Raw genomic sequence first — 22,278 nt, 5'->3', positions numbered from 1 at the left:
GAGAGCACGTGCTGGTATTTTGATGAGAGAATATATATTATTTGACTACAACTTTGTCTAACATGAGCATGGGTTAATATATTATTTTTGTAGAAACACAAAGGTTTATTGTGTAATTGTCTGGACGTTTGTGGAGCACTATATGTGCAAAACAAACTTCTATAGCACTTTTTTTTCAAATAGAGAGACATAAGTGAGCATAAGTTAGAGCGTAACACTCAGGATGAAGCTCCTCCCTCCTGTCTCAGATATCATGTAAACACATCAGAGCACATTGTGTCCAATGTTCATTAAAGACACATGGTTCTGACCTGAGGCTTACAAGCAGGGACAAAAGATTTCTTCCATTTGGTTTGCCGAGAAACTGTGGCTTCTTATCAAGAATACATCAAGAATACAATACATGTTAATGAAATCAGAGAAGATGTGAGAGTAGTAAAACTTGAGAACAAAAGACCATAAGTGCTCATTTGCGCTGTCCTTGATCATCTCTTCAGAAATCACTCAAGCATACTGGGGAGTGAAAAATAAAAATCATTCATTTTAACAAAACTAAATTAAACCAACTGGTTTGTGGTGCACTTAGGGCTTTAGTAACCTTTTCCATATGCCAAGGCACTTTTTGACCATGCCAGTCAGCATGCTGAGCCCTCTTTCCATTCCAGGCTAGCAGCCTATTCGCAGCACCAGTTCTTGGACTGGAGCCTGGGAGATGACATAGCTTTATGATCATATCATGATGGTTACGCATGATCAGCATGAGACATCTGAAATGTTCTCTCCAAAATTTGCTCTTGAGGTAGTCTTACAAGTAATTCATTAGTACTGGTGAACAAAAAAATGATTAACACTGCGATTATAGAGAACAGTGCAAAATGTAGGCACACTAAGCAAATAAAAAAACACATAAAAATTGTTCATCAGTTCTAATTAGTGCAACTGACGAAATGATTGGTGTAAATCAACACACACATTTCTACTTGGCATAAAAATTCATTTGTCAGCACTGTTGTTGGAAGTGTTTTTTAATGTATCTCTGCCCCCTGGTGTTCATGTGAGAAGTGTGTTCTCTTCCAGACCTTGCCAGTTTTTGCGGGCAATCTGTACTAAGATTTTAACTATACACTTAAGCATGATACTCAAATGAAAATCTTCAGAGACCCTGTTGCTTTAGTTAAGGATTTAAGAATAATATATGCTGATATTATGTAGAATTTTAATTATTTATAAAAAAAATTATGTTCAAATAATCCTTCTATTCTTATTAATATAATTGTTTGTAATCCAATACTACAACCCGAATTCTGGAAAAGTTGGGACATTTTTTTAATTTAAATAAAAGACTTTCAAATCACATGAGCCTATATTTTATTCACAATAGAACATAGATATCAAATGTTTAAACTGAGAAATTTTACAATTTTATGCGCAAAATGAACTCATTTCAGATTTGATGCCTGCTACAGGAAAAATGCATAAGGGACAAGGCCAAAGACCTTTATTGGATGCCCATGTCAATGACTACTAAATTGGCCCTGGAATACTTCCAGAAACCACTGTCGGTAAACACAATCTGCCGTGCCATCTGCAGATGCCAACTAAATCTCTATCATGCAAAAAGGAAGCTAGGAAGGAAGAAATCACGGATGCTGTGTTCTCCGGGCTAAAGAGGAGGGAGACCTTCCAGCATGTTATCAGCATTTACAGTAGTTCAAAAGCCAGCATCTCTGATGGTATGGGGGTGCATGAGTGCATACAGTATGGGCAGCTTGCATGTTTTGGAAGGCACTATGAATGCTGAAAGGTATAAAGTTTTTAGAGCAACATATGCTCCCCTCCAGACGACGTCTATTTCAGGGAAGGCCTTGTGTATTTCAGCAGGACAATGCAAAACCACATACTGCTATTATTACAACAGCATGGCTTCGCCGTAGAAGAGTCCGGGTGCTGGATTGGCCTGTCTGCAGTCCAGATCTTTCACCTATAAAGAAAAATATGTCAAAGATGACCACAAACTCTTCAGTGGCTGGAAACCTATATCAGACAAGAATAGGACCAAATTCCAACACCAAAACTCCAGAAACTCATAACCTCAATGCCCAGATGTCTTCACACTGTTTTGAAAAAAAAAAAAGGAGATGTTTCACCATGGTAAACATGCCCCCGTCCCAACTATTTTGAGACCTGTAGCAGGCATCAAATTTGAAATGAGCTCATTTTGTGCATAAAATTGTAACATTTCTCAGTTTAAGCATTTGTTATGTTATCTATGTTCTATTGTGAATAAAATATTGGCTCATGTAATTTGAAAGTCTTTTAGTTTTTATTTTATTCAAATTTAAAAACTTCCCAACATTTCCAGAATTCGGGTTGTAATCCAATACTATATACTTAAGCCCTATTTTTTGTGATTTATTTAAAAAACAACAACAACAACAAAAAACAGGCAGTGGTAATACACCATGTGCAAATTCTTAAAATATATTTGTGCTTTATTATGTTTTGCACAATGTGAAGTCAAGTTTTCCAAAAGATCATAACCTTGCCTGATCATTGGTAATGAAAGAACACTACAAGATAAGCAGTAGTTTTATATTAAAGCAGAACTAAGTAACTTTTATACCTTCACAAATAGTTTTCTAAGTCCTTACGATGGTTAATTGACTTGTAGTGGCGTGTTTGAGGCGTGCACTAACCCCCTCTGGCACGTCTATGCCAGAAAACAGCACTTGCAAGTTGAGCTGCGCCGACCCGACACAATCTCGCCTTATGTTCACGTTCACGGGAGAGTGACAAAATGCTTTACGGTAATTCAAAAACAATGTATATATTATGACTTTATAAGACAAATTCGAAAATTACCCACCTCCATCGAGATTTCTTGTACTGTATTTGCAAAACTACTGCGCTGGTGAGCGTTGTAGTCGTTGTAGTCCTGAGCTGCGCTTGGAGTATTTACGACAGTGTGATTCACTGAAGGAACCTGTAGGGGGAGCTTCGCAAATCTTACTGAGTTCCGCTTTAATGTAATTTGTAGTGAAATTAGATTTTTGGCAAATGCCCCAAAATGCTGAGAATAATCTGTGCGATAATAAAAAAGAAACATACTGCAAAGTTAAGCTTTTTCAAAATGGGGAAAATCCCAGCTAAACTGGGATTTAGACACTTTCAGCTTGGCCTGAAAATAATTTTTAACAAATTTGAGTAATAATAAAAATAATAATATTCTTTCAATGTTTGTGATATTTTTCACAGTCTGTTTCCACTAAATAGCCGGAGCCACCAGGGGTCGGTGTCTCTTTGAGCAGCAGCGTCATAAGAGCGGAAGTGGCGATGTTCGTTCTAAAGGCGGGATCAGGAAGCAGCGTTGTGTGGGTTATTTCGGGCGCTTTGAGTCTGTGAATAGCGCGGAGTCTGCGGATGAGGATCGAATTTTCTCGATGAAAGTGTCCAGGTATGATATAAAATAGGGTGTATTTTAAGTTGCGGCTGCAAGTTTCTTTATGAATACTGTTGTGTTTGCCACTTAGGTTGTTTTTATTTTTAATTGAATGGAGAATGGCGTGTCAGCTGTCGTTGTGTGGCACTGAACGCGAAGAAATGAGGCGGGACCCCAAAACGTGTAAATTAAGAGAACTCACTCTTATAGACTGCTTACAACAAAATAATCATGTTTTAGTTGGCTGTTATCTTCCCGTCCTATTATTGATGGTTTTATTATGATTATTTCCTTGTGTTCGTGAAGTTTTCACTTTCCTTTACCCAGTAACGTTAGTTCAGTAGCTTATTTTCACTTTTCATTCTCGGTGTTCGGTATGTAATATACACGGGGATTTCATGAAATGCTCATATAGTCTGTGTGATAGGAGATCCGCTTATTTGTCAATAATGCATATTTATTTTCAGGGTATAGCTTAAACTTATAATAAAGTATGATATCTGGAGTTGGGAAGTTTTTTTTTTATTTTTTATCATTTTTTTTTTTTTTTTTTATGTCTACTGTGTAGTATTTTCTTTTAACGTATGTGTACTTTAAGAAATCATGTCTTTTAACTCAAGATCTTGTTTCTCTTTAAGCCATTGAAAGAGTCAACTTGAATTCCCACAACCCTCTCTAATACAAAACAACAATGTCGTCAACATCACAAAAACACAAGGACTTTGTGGCAGAGCCCATGGGGGAGAAGTCTGTGAATGCACTAGCAGGAATTGGGGAAGTTCTTGGAAAGAGATTGGAAGAGAAGGGCTTCGACAAGGTGAGATTTACCAAGATGTTCCATATATACTGAAATCAGCCCTTCGGTCATGAAACTGACTTTTTTCACTTTTTGTTTCTTCCTACAGGCATATGTTGTCCTAGGACAGTTTCTGGTATTGAGGAAAGATGAGGAGTTGTTTCGGGAATGGTTGAAAGATACATGTGGAGCCAACACCAAACAGCAAGGCGACTGTTATGGCTGTCTGCGAGAGTGGTGTGACTCTTTCCTGTAGTTGACACTGACCTTGTTGTATTTTCATTTCCCCCTCCCATATATGTTGAATACATTTTTCTCACACATTATCGGTTAGACTTTTCTGACATTTATTTTTGGATGTATTAATATTAACTCTTAGCCCAGAATTGTAGAAGTACTAGAAGGTCTAGATGGGTACACTTGATAAATCATCACTGCTTCTTTTTTTTTCTTTTTCTTTTTTCAAACATCATTCACACTGGATCTTTAGTTTTCGTGGAATGATACAAATTATCCATTCATCGTATGCAGTTTGGTCCCAGACTGTACATATATGCATACACCAGTAGTGCAAATACACATTCACAGGGCACAACACAGTTTTCACTTTGTTTATTATGATGCCATTTGCAGGTTTTAACTGACAATGTGCCGCACTTATAATAAGCTTTTTAAGGTTTGTGAACTTGTCACTGTTCTCTATATGTATTCTCCAAAGGATCCCATGCTGTGATTTTTGCCATATGGTTTTATGCTCCCCAACCCTTAAATTGCCTTAATAAAATTATGGATTTGTTTTAACTGTGCATGTGTACCTGAAGATGTGTGGGCTGATTCATTCTGTGTATTGTAGCCACTTAACTCATCTTGTTTGACATCTGCTGCTTTCAGATGTTTAAAATGTTGCCTGAATGAAACACTGATAAATGTTCTTATGGCTCCAAGGCCATTTTTTGAACCTTTGTGTATCTTAGTTCTTTTGGAATAAAATATCTCAAAAGTAGTAATTGGATGGGTGTGTTGTGAGTGTGGAATGATAGACATTTTAATCCATCTCAGCCTGCTGTTACAAAAGTGGAATTACCTGTTTATGCACAATTAGAGGCATTTATTTAATTTTAGAGTTTTAAAAATCACTGTTAAAACGTTTTGTGTCGGTGAGTGTTCTTGCAAGTTTCTTATGCTCACCAAGGCTGCATTTATTTTACCTAAACTACAGTATAAAGTAATACTGTGAAATATTACAATTTAAAGTAATTTTTCTTTTTGAATTTATTTTTTTGTGATGGCAAAGTTAAATTTTCAGCATTATTCCAGTCTTCAGTGTCACATGATCCTTAAGAAATCATTGTAATATGCTGATTTATTGCTCTTGAAACATTTCTTACTATCAAATTTGAAAACAGTTGTGCTGCTTAATATTTTTGTGAAAACCATAATTTTGTTTTAGGATTCTTTACTGTCACTTGTGATTTCTCATTTAAATGTCATAGCAGAAAAGTATTAATTTCTCTAAATTATTACTTTTCAACTGTAGTGTATTCATTTTTCTCCTAAATCTCAATAAGCTATACACAGAAGTGTGATGTGTTTAAAAGTTTTATTCATTCCTTCATTGGATTCTGCAGTATTTTAATTCATTACCACAAGTTTTTGACAGATGTTCTCTTGATATTTTTCTTCAACAGTTCATCTTTTGAGCTAATTTCCAACTCTTAGAGACTAGATACCACTTGTTTAAGTGGCCAGGAAAAATTAAATTGTTTTTAGGGCATAAATATCATTTTACAAACTCCTTTAGGAGTGCTATGTACTGGTGGCATTATTGTGTAGGTATTCACATCCGCACTTTCTCACAATGACCTAAACTTTAAAAGCTCTACCAGTTAAAGGGTTAGTTCACCCAAAAATGAAAATTCTGTCATTTATTACTCACCCTTGTGTCATTCCACACCTGTAAGACCTTCATTCATCTTCAGAACACAAATTAAGATATTTTTTATGAAATCCGAGAGCTCTCTGACTCCTCTATAGACAGCAATTTAACCACCACTTTCAATGCCCAGAAAGGTACTAAAGACATTGTTAAAATAGTCCACGTGACTACAGTGGTTCAACCTTAATTTTATGAAGCGATGAGAATACTTTTTGTGCGCAAAAACAAAAATAATGACTTTATTCAACAATTTCTTCTCTTCTGTGTCATTCCTGGAAGAACCTGAAAGCGTAGGAGAATTACGCATTGAAAGTGGTGGTTAAATTGCTGTCTATGGTGGAGTCAGAGAGCTCTCGGATTTCATCAAATATATCTTAATTCACGGGTGTGGAACAGCATGAGTGTGAGTAATTAATGACAGAAATTTCATTTTTGGGTGAACTAACCCTTTAACCAGAAATGTCTACCAGCATACATTGCCAGCTCAAACAAAACATTGAAAAAAATCAAAATATACATACAGAATTTGTTAATCACCATAGTATGCTATGTGAAGAACGCAACAAATGTTTCGAATATAATAAAATTTTAAATAATTGAAATATCCAGACCCACACCAATTTCCTTTTGCTTGATTAAAAAACTGTGTGCTTGCATATGTGTGTATCAGTGTGTCATTTGATCTGATCAATTTGCGTTGATCTTTATGCTATTTTGTCCCAGGGTTTCCCAAAATAAACAGAAGAATAAAAATATCTTCACAAACATAATTTTGTAAATATTTGTCGCTGTCAATTGCTAACATTTAGAAACCACTTTGAATTTATTGAACCTTAATTTGGGATTTATTTTGCTGTGTTGTGTCTCGTCGAGTGTTGTGTTGTGTGATGTGCGTACACAAATGATCATTATTATTTAAATGAGACTAATCCTGCCCTTCCTGTGTCCTGCTCAGAGGAGAGCACAGAAGAACTTTTTCTCCCTGAACGGGTTTTCTGAAGTGGGCACAGGGGTGATGAGAGGGTCCTCGCATGCATGGGCATCACAGTAGGCCATCAAGTCTGCTGCTGCTTTAGACACCTAAGAATGCAGGATAGATCGTCAGTGCCGCATTTAAAAGCACTCGGACAGCTATTGATTTTCAGGCAAGAGACCCTAGGTGAATAGTGTAAACATTTTAACTAACTGAAATCACCATAATTCCCCAGTAGATCAATTACAGTACATTAAGACAATTGAAGTGAGTGACGTGACGTGTAGCCAAGTATGGTGTCCCATACTCGGAATATGTGCTCTGCATTTCACCCATCCAAGTGTACACAAAGCAGTGAGTATTGAACACACACAAACCCGGAGCAGTGGACGGCCATTTTTGCTGCAGCGTCCGGGGAGTGATTGGGGGTTAGGTGTCTTGCTCAAGGGCATCTCAGTTGTGGGTAATGAGAGTGAAAGAGAGCGCTGTTCATTCACTCCCCGACTTACATTTCCTGCCGGTGCTGAGACACAAACTCGCGACCTTCAGGTTACAAGTCCGACTCTAACCATTAGGCCACAACTGCCCCTTGTTTTGTATTACTAGTTTTATGAAATCCTCTGTTTAAATATGCAAATAAGGCATTATCTAATTAAATCCGCACTCATTTGTATACATTTTCAGAACAAATCTGAACATTTTATACAGCCAAGTTCAAAATTCATTCCAGTTTCATTTTGTTGACATATTAGGGTTAAAGGGTTAGTTCACCCAAAAATGAAAATTCTGTCATTTATTACTCACCCTCATGTCGTTCTACACCCGTAAGACCTTCGTTCATCTTCAGAACACAAATCTGATGGCTCAATGAGGCCTCCATTCCCAGCAAGTTAATTTAGACTTTCAAATGCCCAGAAAGCTACTAAAGACATATTTAAAACAGTTCATGCGACTACAGTGGTTCAATCTTATAGTTATGAAGTGACGAGAATACTTTTTGTGAGCCAAAAAACAAAATAATGACTTTATTCAACAATATCTAGTGATGGGCAATTTCAAAACACTGCTTCATGAAGCTTTACGAATCTTTTGTTTTGAATCAGTGGTTCGGAGCTTGTATCAAACTGCCAAAGTCATGTGATTTCAGCGAACAAGGCTTCGTTTCCTCAAAAGTACCATGAAATTTCAATGGTTCACATGAGTTTGGCAGTTTGATACACGCTCCGAACCACTGATTCGAAACAAAAGATTCGTAAAGCTTCGAAGCTTCATGAAGCAGTGTTTTGAAATCGCCTATCACTAGATATTGTTGAATAAAGTCGTTATTTTGTTTTTTTGGTGCACAAAAAGTATTCTCGTTGCTTCATAACATTAAGGTTGAACCACTGTATAGTCGCATGAACTGTTTTAAATATGTCTTTAGTACCTTTCTGGGCATTTGAAAGTCTAAATTAACTTAATTAGCTGGTAATAGACACCTCACTTTTTTATCAAAAATATCTTAATTTTTGTGTTCTGAAGATGAATGAAGGTCTTACGGGTGTGGAACGACATGAGAGTGAGTAATTAATGACAGAATTTTTTTTTTTGGGTGAACTAACCCTTTAAAGGTTTTTACAGAGGGGGTTTTGGATATCTCTTTTTATTCCTGCTCCATAAATCAAAAAAATACTGTCAACAGACAGAAAAATAAATTTTAACCATGTTTTTAGGAGATAAAAATGTTATGTAAAACAGGCGAATGATATATGAACAATACATCTGCAATGTTGGGCATAACGCATTACAAGTAACGCAAGCTACGTAATCAAATTACTTTTTTAAGTAACTAAAGTAACACATTACTTTTACATTTACAATAAAGTTACTTTTTCAAATAAGTAACGCAAGTTACTTTATTTTCCCATTTGACTGACAGCTCTCTTGTCTCCATGTTGAGAGAAATCAGGAGTAAGTGCAGAGGCGATGTGTGCGCTGTCAACAGATGGTTATTGTAGTTCTAGACTAAATGTGAGCATGCATTTACTCATCTCACCTGAGCAAAAAACAGATTCAGTATTCCTTAAAATGAATAAAAACAGTGAAATGCAAACTCAGAATATTATGCAAACCTGCAATAATTAAATGTTAAATTACACAAATATACTTTATTTATTTAATCTCAATTTATTAACCAATGTCTTTGCTGCTGACCTTCGATTATCTAATTCAACCATACTAATAGGCAAATATGACTTTAGAAAAATCACATTTCATTTTTATTTTTATTGCTGAAGTAAGAGTGTTGAACTTTCTTCTGCAATCCAGAATGGCAGCACAGCTAAAAGGTTTGTTTGAGCTACACCCTCTACTGTACAGGCATTCATTTGCATTTCCTTCACCCTGAGGCTTATTCATTTCACTTTTGGTGTGAAAGGGCCTTTACATTTGTCAAAAATAGAACTTTCTTCTATAGAAACAAGCCCAGCCCAGATGAGATTAAGGAATGCAAAAGTAACATACATTACTTTCCATAAATGTAACTAAGTAATGCAATTAGTTGTTTTTTTTAGGGAGTAGTAACGCAATATTGTGATGCATTTCTTTTAAAAGTAACTTTTCCTTCTGTAAAAACCTTCTGAATATAGAATACAACTGGAAGGTTTGGTGTAGGTAAGTGCTACTGAAGTGGATATTTCTGGTTCACTGCAGGAGAAAAAACTTATTTTGAGAAAACGGCCTTTAAAGATGCATTATAATTGGAATCAACAGACACAAATAAAGTGTAATAAAATAAATGCTTAAATGTGTATTATGGATGTTTTCTTTCCACTGTAGTCTGAAAGAAGACATGTTACGGAAGTAAAATATAGCCCAAAATCTCAAAACCGACAAGTGTTTGACTGCAGTGCCTTGCCTTCAGGAAGCTAAACATCTTTATTTTAAATTTTGATGATGAATAACTACAATTTAATACTTTAATAAATACACTTGACCTTAGTTTCTCAGATAAAACAGCATTTTAGGTAAAACAGAACATTGTATGAGTGAAATGCAAGGTTGAGGTCAATGCTTAAAGACTGTTGAATGCTTCAAATTGTACTTGTAGGACACACTTTACCGGGGGGATTGTAGAAATAGGTCATACCTATTAACCTGATTCCAGATCTTTGATCACATCTGATACAAATTAGTCTGTTACGTACAGGCTGGTATAATAAGGCGCATTTATAGGCATGCAGGATTACCACTGATCTGATTCTCGCTTGCCACATTTTCAACCCTCACCTTGATTCGACAAAAACTGGCTTCAATCTTCAGCTGTTCCACCAGCTTCCTAGCCTGACCGACGCTCATGGTGCTGTTCACAGGGGTGTCTCCTTTCATCCTGCCACATACACAAACAAAATTACACAGACGTCAAGGCAAAATCTCTTAGAAATGCAAAAATGCACATGAGGCATCTGTTTATATTGTTTAAGCAGTTCATTATCCTATAAGCCAGCCAGTAAAAGTATATTTTTGCCACCCTAATCTGCTCACATACATAAGCTCACATAATAAGGTTCCTTTAACATTAGTTGATGCTTTAACTATAAACAAAACATTTGTTACAGCATTTATTAATCCTTGTGTTAACATAATTTTTTTTTTAAAACAACTGTTCACTGCAGCTCAGGTTCATTAAATAATATTAACAGACTCTATTAATAATGTATAAGGAAATATTGAAATTATCATTAACTAAGATTTAAAAATGATTTAGGAGTGTCATTGTTAGTTCATGTTGTTGTCATCTACTGTTAACAAATGAAACCTTACTGTAAAGTGCACAGTCCCTCTCTAATGGAAGCATCTTCCTGCGGTCCAGCACTCTCATACCTCTCCTTCACTTCCTGTCTTTCCTCCCTTGGTATCATTTACTACTGCTTTGCTAAAAGCTGCTGCCCTAGAAAACCAAAACCTCACCTTGGAAAGCAATGATCTGATAGCAACACATTTCATCATCCTGAAACCCTTCATTTCCAGGTGATGATCAGTAATCATTGTTCAAACAGATTTAGAGCTATTCGTAATCATCTAAATATCAATACATCTATCTAAAATGCTATTCGAAATCATTCATGAGTAGCATAAATGATTTTGAATAGGATTTCAGCAGTGTATTGGGGAATGCCGGCCCCATTTTGCTCATAGGATGTGCTTGCAGGGATCCATCACCACATGGAATATACCATATTATTCTGAGCAATAGCACACAAAAACCAGCTGTTTTGAATGTAATCTGATTGAACGTAAACATTTAGGCATCTGTAGATGTGGAAATCACATGTTGCAGACAGCAAAAAACAAACAACAAGAAAAAAACTAGGCCAGATACAGAAATGACAATCACAGATGCTCAAACAGATATCAGCAATCATTTGGAAGACCCTTAAATATGATGTGGAAAAAATTTGCAATGTATCAAATTAAATTAAAGCAATGCATTTAAAAGGATCTAGAGAAGAATGCAGAGTTAATGGAAAGCAAGAAGCATAAAAAAATACCACAGGGCTGTATTCGTCTATTTTTGTCATTCTGGGCCCTTTTTACCCTCTTTCCCCTCTCTTACCCTTGCTGTATTCCTCTTGTGGTGATATCTCTCCCTCCTCTTCTTTCTTATTCCTTCTCTCTCTCTCTCTATCTGCCTGTGTTGTTGCTTTCAGTGCAGCCGGACCGCACCCTCATAGACAGTGTGGATGCTACCCAGTTCTGTACAGTCCAGTGCACTGCAATTCTGCTACAATGAACACCAGTCTCTTGGTACACACATAAAACACCCCTCTGCAGTGAGTGGAATGTGCCAACCAGAAGGAGGGGGCGCTATTGGAAGTGATTTATTCTGATGTGCGGCTCATACCACCTTTCCTGCAGAATGGGGTGGACGAAGGGGGAGGGAAATTCAATGAAAAGCAGTGTATTAAGAACTAAAATCTAACTAGATGGATCGATATCGTCAAGAATTATAATGAAACATTTGACAGCAAGAAACATTTCTTTTGTTCATTGCCGGTGATGCTGATAAAACCTCCTGAATATGTGAGCCTTTCCTCTCACTGTTACCATGGGAACTGCTGCAGTCTCAGCCTCTTTGTCTTGTACTGTGGCACCATTTTGACTCGGTGGTCTTTCCCACCTTGGTTAAGATCTTATACCCCCCACATCTTTACATCCCTCCCACTGCATTCATTCTTATGTTACATTCACATTATTGCAAATCTGCCCCCTAGTTTCCTCCTGAGAAATGAGAATACTGTTATATGAATTATTTGGTGGGGAAAGAAAGAATAAAGGGAGACTGATTCTTATTGGTGCTCAGCAACATTAAATTTAACGTTTTTGATTCATGGTTCAGTTCCACCGAAGGTGTCCAAGAAGATAAAATCTGGTTTAAAATACGTTTATATCAGCTTATCAGTATTCATATTGACTTTATACATTAAAAAACAAAACAAAAAAACGTTTATACCATTTCAACAAAAATTAATAGTTTGGCACAGACGGAGCCGATGATGATGATGATAAGGTAAAAGCATATTTTAAGTCTCGAATATCAATACGTTTTCTTTTGACATAAACAAATAATGCCTTGTAAATGGTGAAATTGATTTTATACATTTTATTATTTAATTTAATTTAGGGTGTTTTAGGTGTTTTCAAGTCATTTATGAATTGTATTTTAATTTTATTTTTTAATTGCTTAAAAGTGCGTGTCACGTCATTGACCCTTAGCCTATTATTTAGGTAAAGAAACATATTTGCAACAAAAAAGATTAATCAAAAACAATAAAAAAATATAGCTGCGAGCAGCGATGGCGGGCCCAAGCCCGGTGGCACCGCCACCCCGGTGGCTTCAGGGCAACTGTGCACAGCGGGCAATAGGCACTTAAAACGGTTAAACATCAAAGGACTATGTCAAATTCACTCCACATTTACTGCACTACAAGGTGCCACTATAGAGCCCCTCCTCCCTGCCCATTTTCAAAGGATTACATGTGCCAAGTTTTAACATTATTCTGATGAATTTTGAAGCAAATCAGGTAAAAATAAGAGGGTGATCTCAATGTATGCTGAAAGTGACACATTTTCTGCTTCCAGTTGGTGGCGCTATGACTTTGAATCACAATAGTCACATCCATGTGATCAGCCTTGTACAACGAAGACTAAGCCGAAGTTTCATCAAAATCAATTAATGTATGCAGAAGTTATAACACTTTGTTTCCCTTTTCTTGCCATAAATTCGTTGCCTCGCCACGGCCAAACCGTTTGAGATATCCAAAATCCGTTTGCAATTAAACAACTTCAATGTGTTAGCAACAAGTTAAAAAAAGCTTGGTGTAAATTGGATAAACCCTGTAGGAGTAGTAGTATAAAATTCATAGCCTGTTTTTTCAAAAAATTAACATTCAAACCAAAATAGCTGACTTCCTGTTGGTCGGAGCTAATGAATGTAAATTAGAAAATTGTCCGGCTTGATGAGAACAATATGTGTACCAAGTTTGGTGACTGTAGGAAAAACAAACCCCCCACTTTTGTCAAAAGGTGGCGCTACTGAGCCCCTCCACCACGCCCATTTCTATGGCTTTGTCCATGTCTACTGGTTGACAATATTGATGTGTGTGTCGAGTTTCATGCAATTTGAAGCATGTTAAGAGCCTCAAAAACACTCAAGAATATTATTACAGTTTGACCTGTTGCCATGGCAACAATATTTCAAATATCAAAAATCCTGTCATAGGTCTACATCTGCTGTGTATTGACATTACACTGATGAAGTTTGAAGCAAATCAGGTAAAAATAAGAGGGTGATCTCAAAACATTTCAAAAAGTGATACACTTCCTGCTGCCAGTTGGTGGCGCTATAACTTTGACTCACAATAGTCACATACATGTGATCAGACTCCTATAACGAACACACTTGTGAAGTTTCATAAAGATCAATATATGTATGCAGACGTTATAACACATTTCCTGTTTCCTTTTTCTCGCCATAAATTCGTTGCCTCGCCACGGACAAACCGTTCGAGATATCAAAAATCCCCTGGCAATTTTTAATCATCAGTGTCTTGACTTCATGCTGACCGAGTTTGGTGGCGATCGGATTAATCGTCTAGGAGGAGTATATCAAATTCCAGAGCATGCGTTTTTCAAACAACCCTTAATAGCTGACTTCCTGTTGGCGTGACGTTTAACTTAGAGCACGAAAGTTGTTTGGCCCGATGAGGTCTATATGTGTACCGAGTTTCAGACTAATACGTGCAAGCGTGTTTAATATATGGACCAAATTTTCAGACCTTTTTCAAGGGGGCGCTGTTGAGCCCCCTGCCACGCCCGGGTACCAGCTTCTGCCCGGCCCTGTTGGCCGCGGATTCCAATGTGTGTGCCAATTTTCAAGAGTTTTTGAGCATGTTAAGGCCCCAAAAAGCCCCGGAAGACGGAAAAAAAAAAAAAAAAAAAAAAAAAAATAATAAATATAGCTGCGAGCAGCGATGGCGGGCCCAAGCCCGGTGGCACCGCCACCCCGGTGGCTTCAGGGCAACTGTGCACAGCGGGCAATAGGCACTTAAAACGGTTAAACATCAAAGGACTATGTCAAATTCACTCCACATTTACTGCACTACAAGGTGCCACTATAGAGCCCCTCCTCCCTGCCCATTTTCAAAGGATTACATGTGCCAAGTTTTAACATTATTCTGATGAATTTTGAAGCAAATCAGGTAAAAATAAGAGGGTGATCTCAATGTATGCTGAAAGTGACACATTTTCTGCTTCCAGTTGGTGGCGCTATTACTTTGAATCACAATAGTCACATCCATGTGATCAGCCTTGTACAACGAAGACTAAGCCGAAGTTTCATCAAAATCAATTAATGTATGCAGAAGTTATAACACTTTGTTTCCCTTTTCTTGCCATAAATTCGTTGCCTCGCCACGGCCAAACCGTTTGAGATATCCAAAATCCGTTTGCAATTAAACAACTTCAATGTGTTAGCAACAAGTTAAAAAAAGTTTGGTGTAAATTGGATAAACCCTGTAGGAGCAGTAGTATAAAATTCATAGCCTGTTTTTTCAAAAAATTAACATTCAAACCAAAATAGCTGACTTCCTGTTGGTCGGAGCTAATGAATGTAAATTAGAAAATTGTCCGGCTTGATGAGAACAATATGTGTACCGAGTTTGGTGATTGTAGGAAAAACTAACCCCCCCACTTTTGTCAAAAGGTGGCGCTACTGAGCCCCTCCACCACGCCCATTTCTATGGCTTTGTCCATGTCTACTGGTTGACAATATTGATGTGTGTGTCGAGTTTCATGCAATTTGAAGCATGTTAAGAGCCTCAAAAACACTCAAGAATATTATTACAGTTTGACCTGTTGCCATGGCAACAATATTTCAAATATCAAAAATCCTGTCATAGGTCTACATCTGCTGTGTATTGACATTACACTGATGAAGTTTGAAGCAAATCAGGTAAAAATAAGAGGGTGATCTCAAAACATTTCAAAAAGTGATACACTTCCTGCTGCCAGTTGGTGGCGCTATAACTTTGACTCACAATAGTCACATCCATGTGATCAGACTCCTATAACGAACACACTCGTGAAGTTTCATAAAGATCAATATATGTATGCAGACGTTATAACACATTTCCTGTTTCCTTTTTCTCGCCATAAATTCGTTGCCTCGCCACGGCCAAACCGTTCGAGATATCAAAAATCCCCTGGCAATTTTTAATCATCAGTGTCTTGACTTCATGCTGACCGAGTTTGGTGGCGATCGGATTAATCGTCTAGGAGGAGTATATCAAATTCCAGAGCATGCGTTTTTCAAACAACCCTTAATAGCTGACTTCCTGTTGGCGTGGTGTTTAACTTAGAGCACGAAAGTTGTTCGGCCCGATGAGGTCTATATGTGTACTGAGTTTCATACTAATACGTGCAAGCGTGTTTAATATATGGACCAAATTTTCAGACTTTTTTCAAGGGGCGCTGTCGAGCCCCCCTGCCACGCCCGGGTACCAGCCTCTCCGGCGTCCTAATGGCCGCGGATTCCAATGTGTGTGCCAATTTTCAAGAGTTTTTTGAGCATGTTAAGGCCCCCAAAAAGCCCCGGAAGACGGAAAAAAAAAAAAAAAAAAAAAAAAAAAAAATAAATATAGCTGCGAGCAGCGATGGCGGGCCCAAGCCCGGTGGCACCGCCACCCCGGTGGCTTCAGGGCAACTGTGCACAGCGGGCAATAGGCACTTAAAACGGTTAAACATCAAAGGACTATGTCAAATTCACTCCACATTTACTGCACTACAAGGTGCCACTATAGAGCCCCTCCTCCCTGCCCATTTTCAAAGGATTACATGTGCCAAGTTTTAACATTATTCTGATGAATTTTGAAGCAAATCAGGTAAAAATAAGAGGGTGATCTCAATGTATGCTGAAAGTGACACATTTTCTGCTTCCAGTTGGTGGCGCTATTACTTTGAATCACAATAGTCACATCCATGTGATCAGCCTTGTACAACGAAGACTAAGCCGAAGTTTCATCAAAATCAATTAATGTATGCAGAAGTTATAACACTTTGTTTCCCTTTTCTTGCCATAAATTCGTTGCCTCGCCACGGCCAAACCGTTTGAGATATCCAAAATCCGTTTGCAATTAAACAACTTCAATGTGTTAGCAACAAGTTAAAAAAAGTTTGGTGTAAATTGGATAAACCCTGTAGGAGCAGTAGTATAAAATTCATAGCCTGTTTTTTCAAAAAATTAACATTCAAACCAAAATAGCTGACTTCCTGTTGGTCGGAGCTAATGAATGTAAATTAGAAAATTGTCCGGCTTGATGAGAACAATATGTGTACCGAGTTTGGTGATTGTAGGAAAAACTAACCCCCCACTTTTGTCAAAAGGTGGCGCTACTGAGCCCCTCCACCACGCCCATTTCTATGGCTTTGTCCATGTCTACTGGTTGACAATATTGATGTGTGTGTCGAGTTTCATGCAATTTGAAGCATGTTAAGAGCCTCAAAAACACTCAAGAATATTATTACAGTTTGACCTGTTGCCATGGCAACAATATTTCAAATATCAAAAATCCTGTCATAGGTCTACATCTGCTGTGTATTGACATTACACTGATGAAGTTTGAAGCAAATCAGGTAAAAATAAGAGGGTGATCTCAAAACATTTCAAAAAAGTGATACACTTCCTGCTGCCAGTTGGTGGCGCTATAACTTTGACTCACAATAGTCACATCCATGTGATCAGACTCCTATAACGAACACACTCGTGAAGTTTCATAAAGATCAATATATGTATGCAGACGTTATAACACATTTCCTGTTTCCTTTTTCTCGCCATAAATTCGTTGCCTCGCCACGGCCAAACCGTTCGAGATATCAAAAATCCCCTGGCAATTTTTAATCATCAGTGTCTTGACTTCATGCTGACCGAGTTTGGTGGCGATCGGATTAATCGTCTAGGAGGAGTATATCAAATTCCAGAGCATGCGTTTTTCAAACAACCCTTAATAGCTGACTTCCTGTTGGCGTGGTGTTTAACTTAGAGCACGAAAGTTGTTCGGCCCGATGAGGTCTATATGTGTACTGAGTTTCATACTAATACGTGCAAGCGTGTTTAATATATGGACCAAATTTTCAGACTTTTTTCAAGGGGGCGCTGTCGAGCCCCCCTGCCACGCCCGGGTACCAGCCTCTCCGGCGTCCTAATGGCCGCGGATTCCAATGTGTGTGCCAATTTTCAAGAGTTTTTGAGCATGTTAAGGCCCCAAAAAGCCCCGGAAGACGGAAAAAAAAAAAAAAAAAAAAAAAAAAAAAAAAAAATAATAATCCTTAGAAGAACAAGAGGGCCCTGCGCGAATTTTCGCTTGGGCCCTAATAATCCTTAGAAGAACAAGAGGGCCCTGCGCGAATTTTCGCTTGGGCCCTAAATATAGCTGCGAGCAGCGATGGCGGGCCCAAGCCCGGTGGCACCGCCACCCCGGTGGCTTCAGGGCAACTGTGCACAGCGGGCAATAGGCACTTAAAACGGTTAAACATCAAAGGACTATGTCAAATTCACTCCACATTTACTGCACTACAAGGTGCCACTATAGAGCCCCTCCTCCCTGCCCATTTTCAAAGGATTACATGTGCCAAGTTTTAACATTATTCTGATGAATTTTGAAGCAAATCAGGTAAAAATAAGAGGGTGATCTCAATGTATGCTGAAAGTGACACATTTTCTGCTTCCAGTTGGTGGCGCTATTACTTTGAATCACAATAGTCACATCCATGTGATCAGCCTTGTACAACGAAGACTAAGCCGAAGTTTCATCAAAATCAATTAATGTATGCAGAAGTTATAACACTTTGTTTCCCTTTTCTTGCCATAAATTCGTTGCCTCGCCACGGCCAAACCGTTTGAGATATCCAAAATCCGTTTGCAATTAAACAACTTCAATGTGTTAGCAACAAGTTAAAAAAAGTTTGGTGTAAATTGGATAAACCCTGTAGGAGCAGTAGTATAAATTCATAGCCTGTTTTTTCAAAAAATTAACATTCAAACCAAAATAGCTGACTTCCTGTTGGTCGGAGCTAATGAATGTAAATTAGAAAATTGTCCGGCTTGATGAGAACAATATGTGTACCGAGTTTGGTGATTGTAGGAAAAACTAACCCCCCCACTTTTGTCAAAAGGTGGCGCTACTGAGCCCCTCCACCACGCCCATTTCTATGGCTTTGTCCATGTCTACTGGTTGACAATATTGATGTGTGTGTCGAGTTTCATGCAATTTGAAGCATGTTAAGAGCCTCAAAAAACACTCAAGAATATTATTACAGTTTGACCTGTTGCCATGGCAACAATATTTCAAATATCAAAAATCCTGTCATAGGTCTACATCTGCTGTGTATTGACATTACACTGATGAAGTTTGAAGCAAATCAGGTAAAAATAAGAGGGTGATCTCAAAACATTTCAAAAAGTGATACACTTCCTGCTGCCAGTTGGTGGCGCTATAACTTTGACTCACAATAGTCACATCCATGTGATCAGACTCCTATAACGAACACACTCGTGAAGTTTCATAAAGATCAATATATGTATGCAGACGTTATAACACATTTCCTGTTTCCTTTTTCTCGCCATAAATTCGTTGCCTCGCCACGGCCAAACCGTTCGAGATATCAAAAATCCCCTGGCAATTTTTAATCATCAGTGTCTTGACTTCATGCTGACCGAGTTTGGTGGCGATCGGATTAATCGTCTAGGAGGAGTATATCAAATTCCAGAGCATGCGTTTTTCAAACAACCCTTAATAGCTGACTTCCTGTTGGCGTGGTGTTTAACTTAGAGCACGAAAGTTGTTCGGCCCGATGAGGTCTATATGTGTACTGAGTTTCATACTAATACGTGCAAGCGTGTTTAATATATGGACCAAATTTTCAGACTTTTTTCAAGGGGCGCTGTCGAGCCCCCCTGCCACGCCCGGGTACCAGCCTCTCCGGCGTCCTAATGGCCGCGGATTCCAATGTGTGTGCCAATTTTCAAGAGTTTTTGAGCATGTTAAGGCCCCCAAAAAGCCCCGGAAGACGGAAAAAAAAAAAAAAAAAAAAAAAAAAAAAAAATAATAAATATAGCTGCGAGCAGCGATGGCGGGCCCAAGCCCGGTGGCACCGCCACCCCGGTGGCTTCAGGGCAACTGTGCACAGCGGGCAATAGGCACTTAAAACGGTTAAACATCAAAGGACTATGTCAAATTCACTCCACATTTACTGCACTACAAGGTGCCACTATAGAGCCCCTCCTCCCTGCCCATTTTCAAAGGATTACATGTGCCAAGTTTTAACATTATTCTGATGAATTTTGAAGCAAATCAGGTAAAAATAAGAGGGTGATCTCAATGTATGCTGAAAGTGACACATTTTCTGCTTCCAGTTGGTGGCGCTATTACTTTGAATCACAATAGTCACATCCATGTGATCAGCCTTGTACAACGAAGACTAAGCCGAAGTTTCATCAAAATCAATTAATGTATGCAGAAGTTATAACACTTTGTTTCCCTTTTCTTGCCATAAATTCGTTGCCTCGCCACGGCCAAACCGTTTGAGATATCCAAAATCCGTTTGCAATTAAACAACTTCAATGTGTTAGCAACAAGTTAAAAAAAAGTTTGGTGTAAATTGGATAAACCCTGTAGGAGCAGTAGTATAAAATTCATAGCCTGTTTTTTCAAAAAATTAACATTCAAACCAAAATAGCTGACTTCCTGTTGGTCGGAGCTAATGAATGTAAATTAGAAAATTGTCCGGCTTGATGAGAACAATATGTGTACCGAGTTTGGTGATTGTAGGAAAAACTAACCCCCCACTTTTGTCAAAAGGTGGCGCTACTGAGCCCCTCCACCACGCCCATTTCTATGGCTTTGTCCATGTCTACTGGTTGACAATATTGATGTGTGTGTCGAGTTTCATGCAATTTGAAGCATGTTAAGAGCCTCAAAAACACTCAAGAATATTATTACAGTTTGACCTGTTGCCATGGCAACAATATTTCAAATATCAAAAATCCTGTCATAGGTCTACATCTGCTGTGTATTGACATTACACTGATGAAGTTTGAAGCAAATCAGGTAAAAATAAGAGGGTGATCTCAAAACATTTCAAAAAGTGATACACTTCCTGCTGCCAGTTGGTGGCGCTATAACTTTGACTCACAATAGTCACATCCATGTGATCAGACTCCTATAACGAACACACTCGTGAAGTTTCATAAAGATCAATATATGTATGCAGACGTTATAACACATTTCCTGTTTCCTTTTTCTCGCCATAAATTCGTTGCCTCGCCACGGCCAAACCGTTCGAGATATCAAAAATCCCCTGGCAATTTTTAATCATCAGTGTCTTGACTTCATGCTGACCGAGTTTGGTGGCGATCGGATTAATCGTCTAGGAGGAGTATATCAAATTCCAGAGCATGCGTTTTTCAAACAACCCTTAATAGCTGACTTCCTGTTGGCGTGGTGTTTAACTTAGAGCACGAAAGTTGTTCGGCCCGATGAGGTCTATATGTGTACTGAGTTTCATACTAATACGTGCAAGCGTGTTTAATATATGGACCAAATTTTCAGACTTTTTTCAAGGGGGCGCTGTCGAGCCCCCCTGCCACGCCCGGGTACCAGCCTCTCCGGCGTCCTAATGGCCGCGGATTCCAATGTGTGTGCCAATTTTCAAGAGTTTTTGAGCATGTTAAGGCCCCCAAAAAGCCCCGGAAGACGGAAAAAAAAAAAAAAAAAAAAAAAAAAAAAAAATAATAATAATCCTTAGAAGAACAAGAGGGCCCTGCGCGAATTTTCGCTTGGGCCCTAAATATATAAATTTTACTTTTAATAACAGCGTCATTGAATCGCAGCACTGTAAGCAAACCGACGCTGACACTGGTTTGAGGCAAATATTTTGCTTGTAAGTCAGTTATTTAATGCAAATGACCTTATATTAAACTATGAGGAATTTCTTAGTCGTTTTAATATTCCCATTACCCCAAAGGAATTTGCTATTGTAGGCCTATTCGATGCCATACCATCTGGAGTTATTAGACTATTTCAACATATCCCCTATCCCTCTATTTTACCTTCTTTAGACCCTACTGTTACAATGGTGGGGAAATATTGCTTTTCTTCCACTTCTTCTAATAAATCAATACGTTTATTATTTCTCAAAGAAAATTTGTCTATTCCAAATGTCACAGTTTATTGGAATACCTTTGTATATGATATTGCCTGGAGGAAAGTTTGGCTGATCCCAAATAGATACTTAATTACTAATAGGCTAAGATAAGAGAAGTTTCATTTCGTTTTATCCATTGTGTAAAGATATTGACACAAATTGTTCTTTTTGCAAACAGCACCCAGAGACAATTGTGCATTTGTTTTGGCTTTGCCATTACTCTAAAATATTGTGGAAAGACTTTTCCCTTTTTGTTATTGAGCACATTGATAAGGATTTTTCCTTACTTTGGGAAATTGTTTTGTTTGGAATTGTTAATTGGAAAAAAGAGCATTTATTGGAAAACAAATTATATTTACTTAATCTTCTTATTTTATTAACAAAATTTATGTACA

The 22,278-nt window shown here is 38.0% G+C and overlaps 2 protein-coding genes across 3 annotated transcripts; one reads left to right on the top strand and one right to left on the bottom strand.

Annotated features, from left to right (window-relative positions):
* The first annotated feature begins 3,296 nt into the window (after positions 1–3,296).
* banf1 (BAF nuclear assembly factor 1) lies at positions 3,297–5,041 on the top strand. Of its 2 annotated transcripts, none has more exons than XM_048167554.1 (3): positions 3,297–3,454; positions 4,078–4,256; positions 4,345–5,041. In XM_048167554.1, exons 2-3 carry the CDS (start codon positions 4,131–4,133, stop codon positions 4,489–4,491), a joined length of 273 nt encoding a protein of 90 aa, XP_048023511.1. In that variant the 5' UTR covers positions 3,297–3,454; positions 4,078–4,130; the 3' UTR covers positions 4,492–5,041. The 2 variants fall into 2 exon arrangements, with proteins under 2 accessions (XP_048023511.1, XP_048023512.1); XM_048167555.1 differs by lacking the exon at positions 3,297–3,454 and adding an exon at positions 3,601–3,622.
* Positions 5,042–5,818: 777 nt separating this feature from the next.
* Positions 5,819–11,942, bottom strand: gng3 (guanine nucleotide binding protein (G protein), gamma 3). The gene is made up of 3 exons (XM_048167271.1): positions 11,739–11,942; positions 10,412–10,511; positions 5,819–7,251 (listed from the first exon to the last, which is right to left on the bottom strand). Exons 2-3 carry the CDS (start codon positions 10,508–10,510, stop codon positions 7,123–7,125), a joined length of 228 nt encoding a protein of 75 aa, XP_048023228.1. The 5' UTR covers position 10,511; positions 11,739–11,942; the 3' UTR covers positions 5,819–7,122.
* Between the last annotated feature and the right edge of the window lie 10,336 nt (positions 11,943–22,278).

The sequence above is a fragment of the Megalobrama amblycephala genome, linkage group LG18 (assembly GCF_018812025.1).
Source record: "Megalobrama amblycephala isolate DHTTF-2021 linkage group LG18, ASM1881202v1, whole genome shotgun sequence".
Lineage (NCBI taxonomy): Eukaryota > Metazoa > Chordata > Actinopteri > Cypriniformes > Xenocyprididae > Megalobrama > Megalobrama amblycephala.
This window is presented reverse-complemented; position numbering and strand designations above follow the sequence as displayed.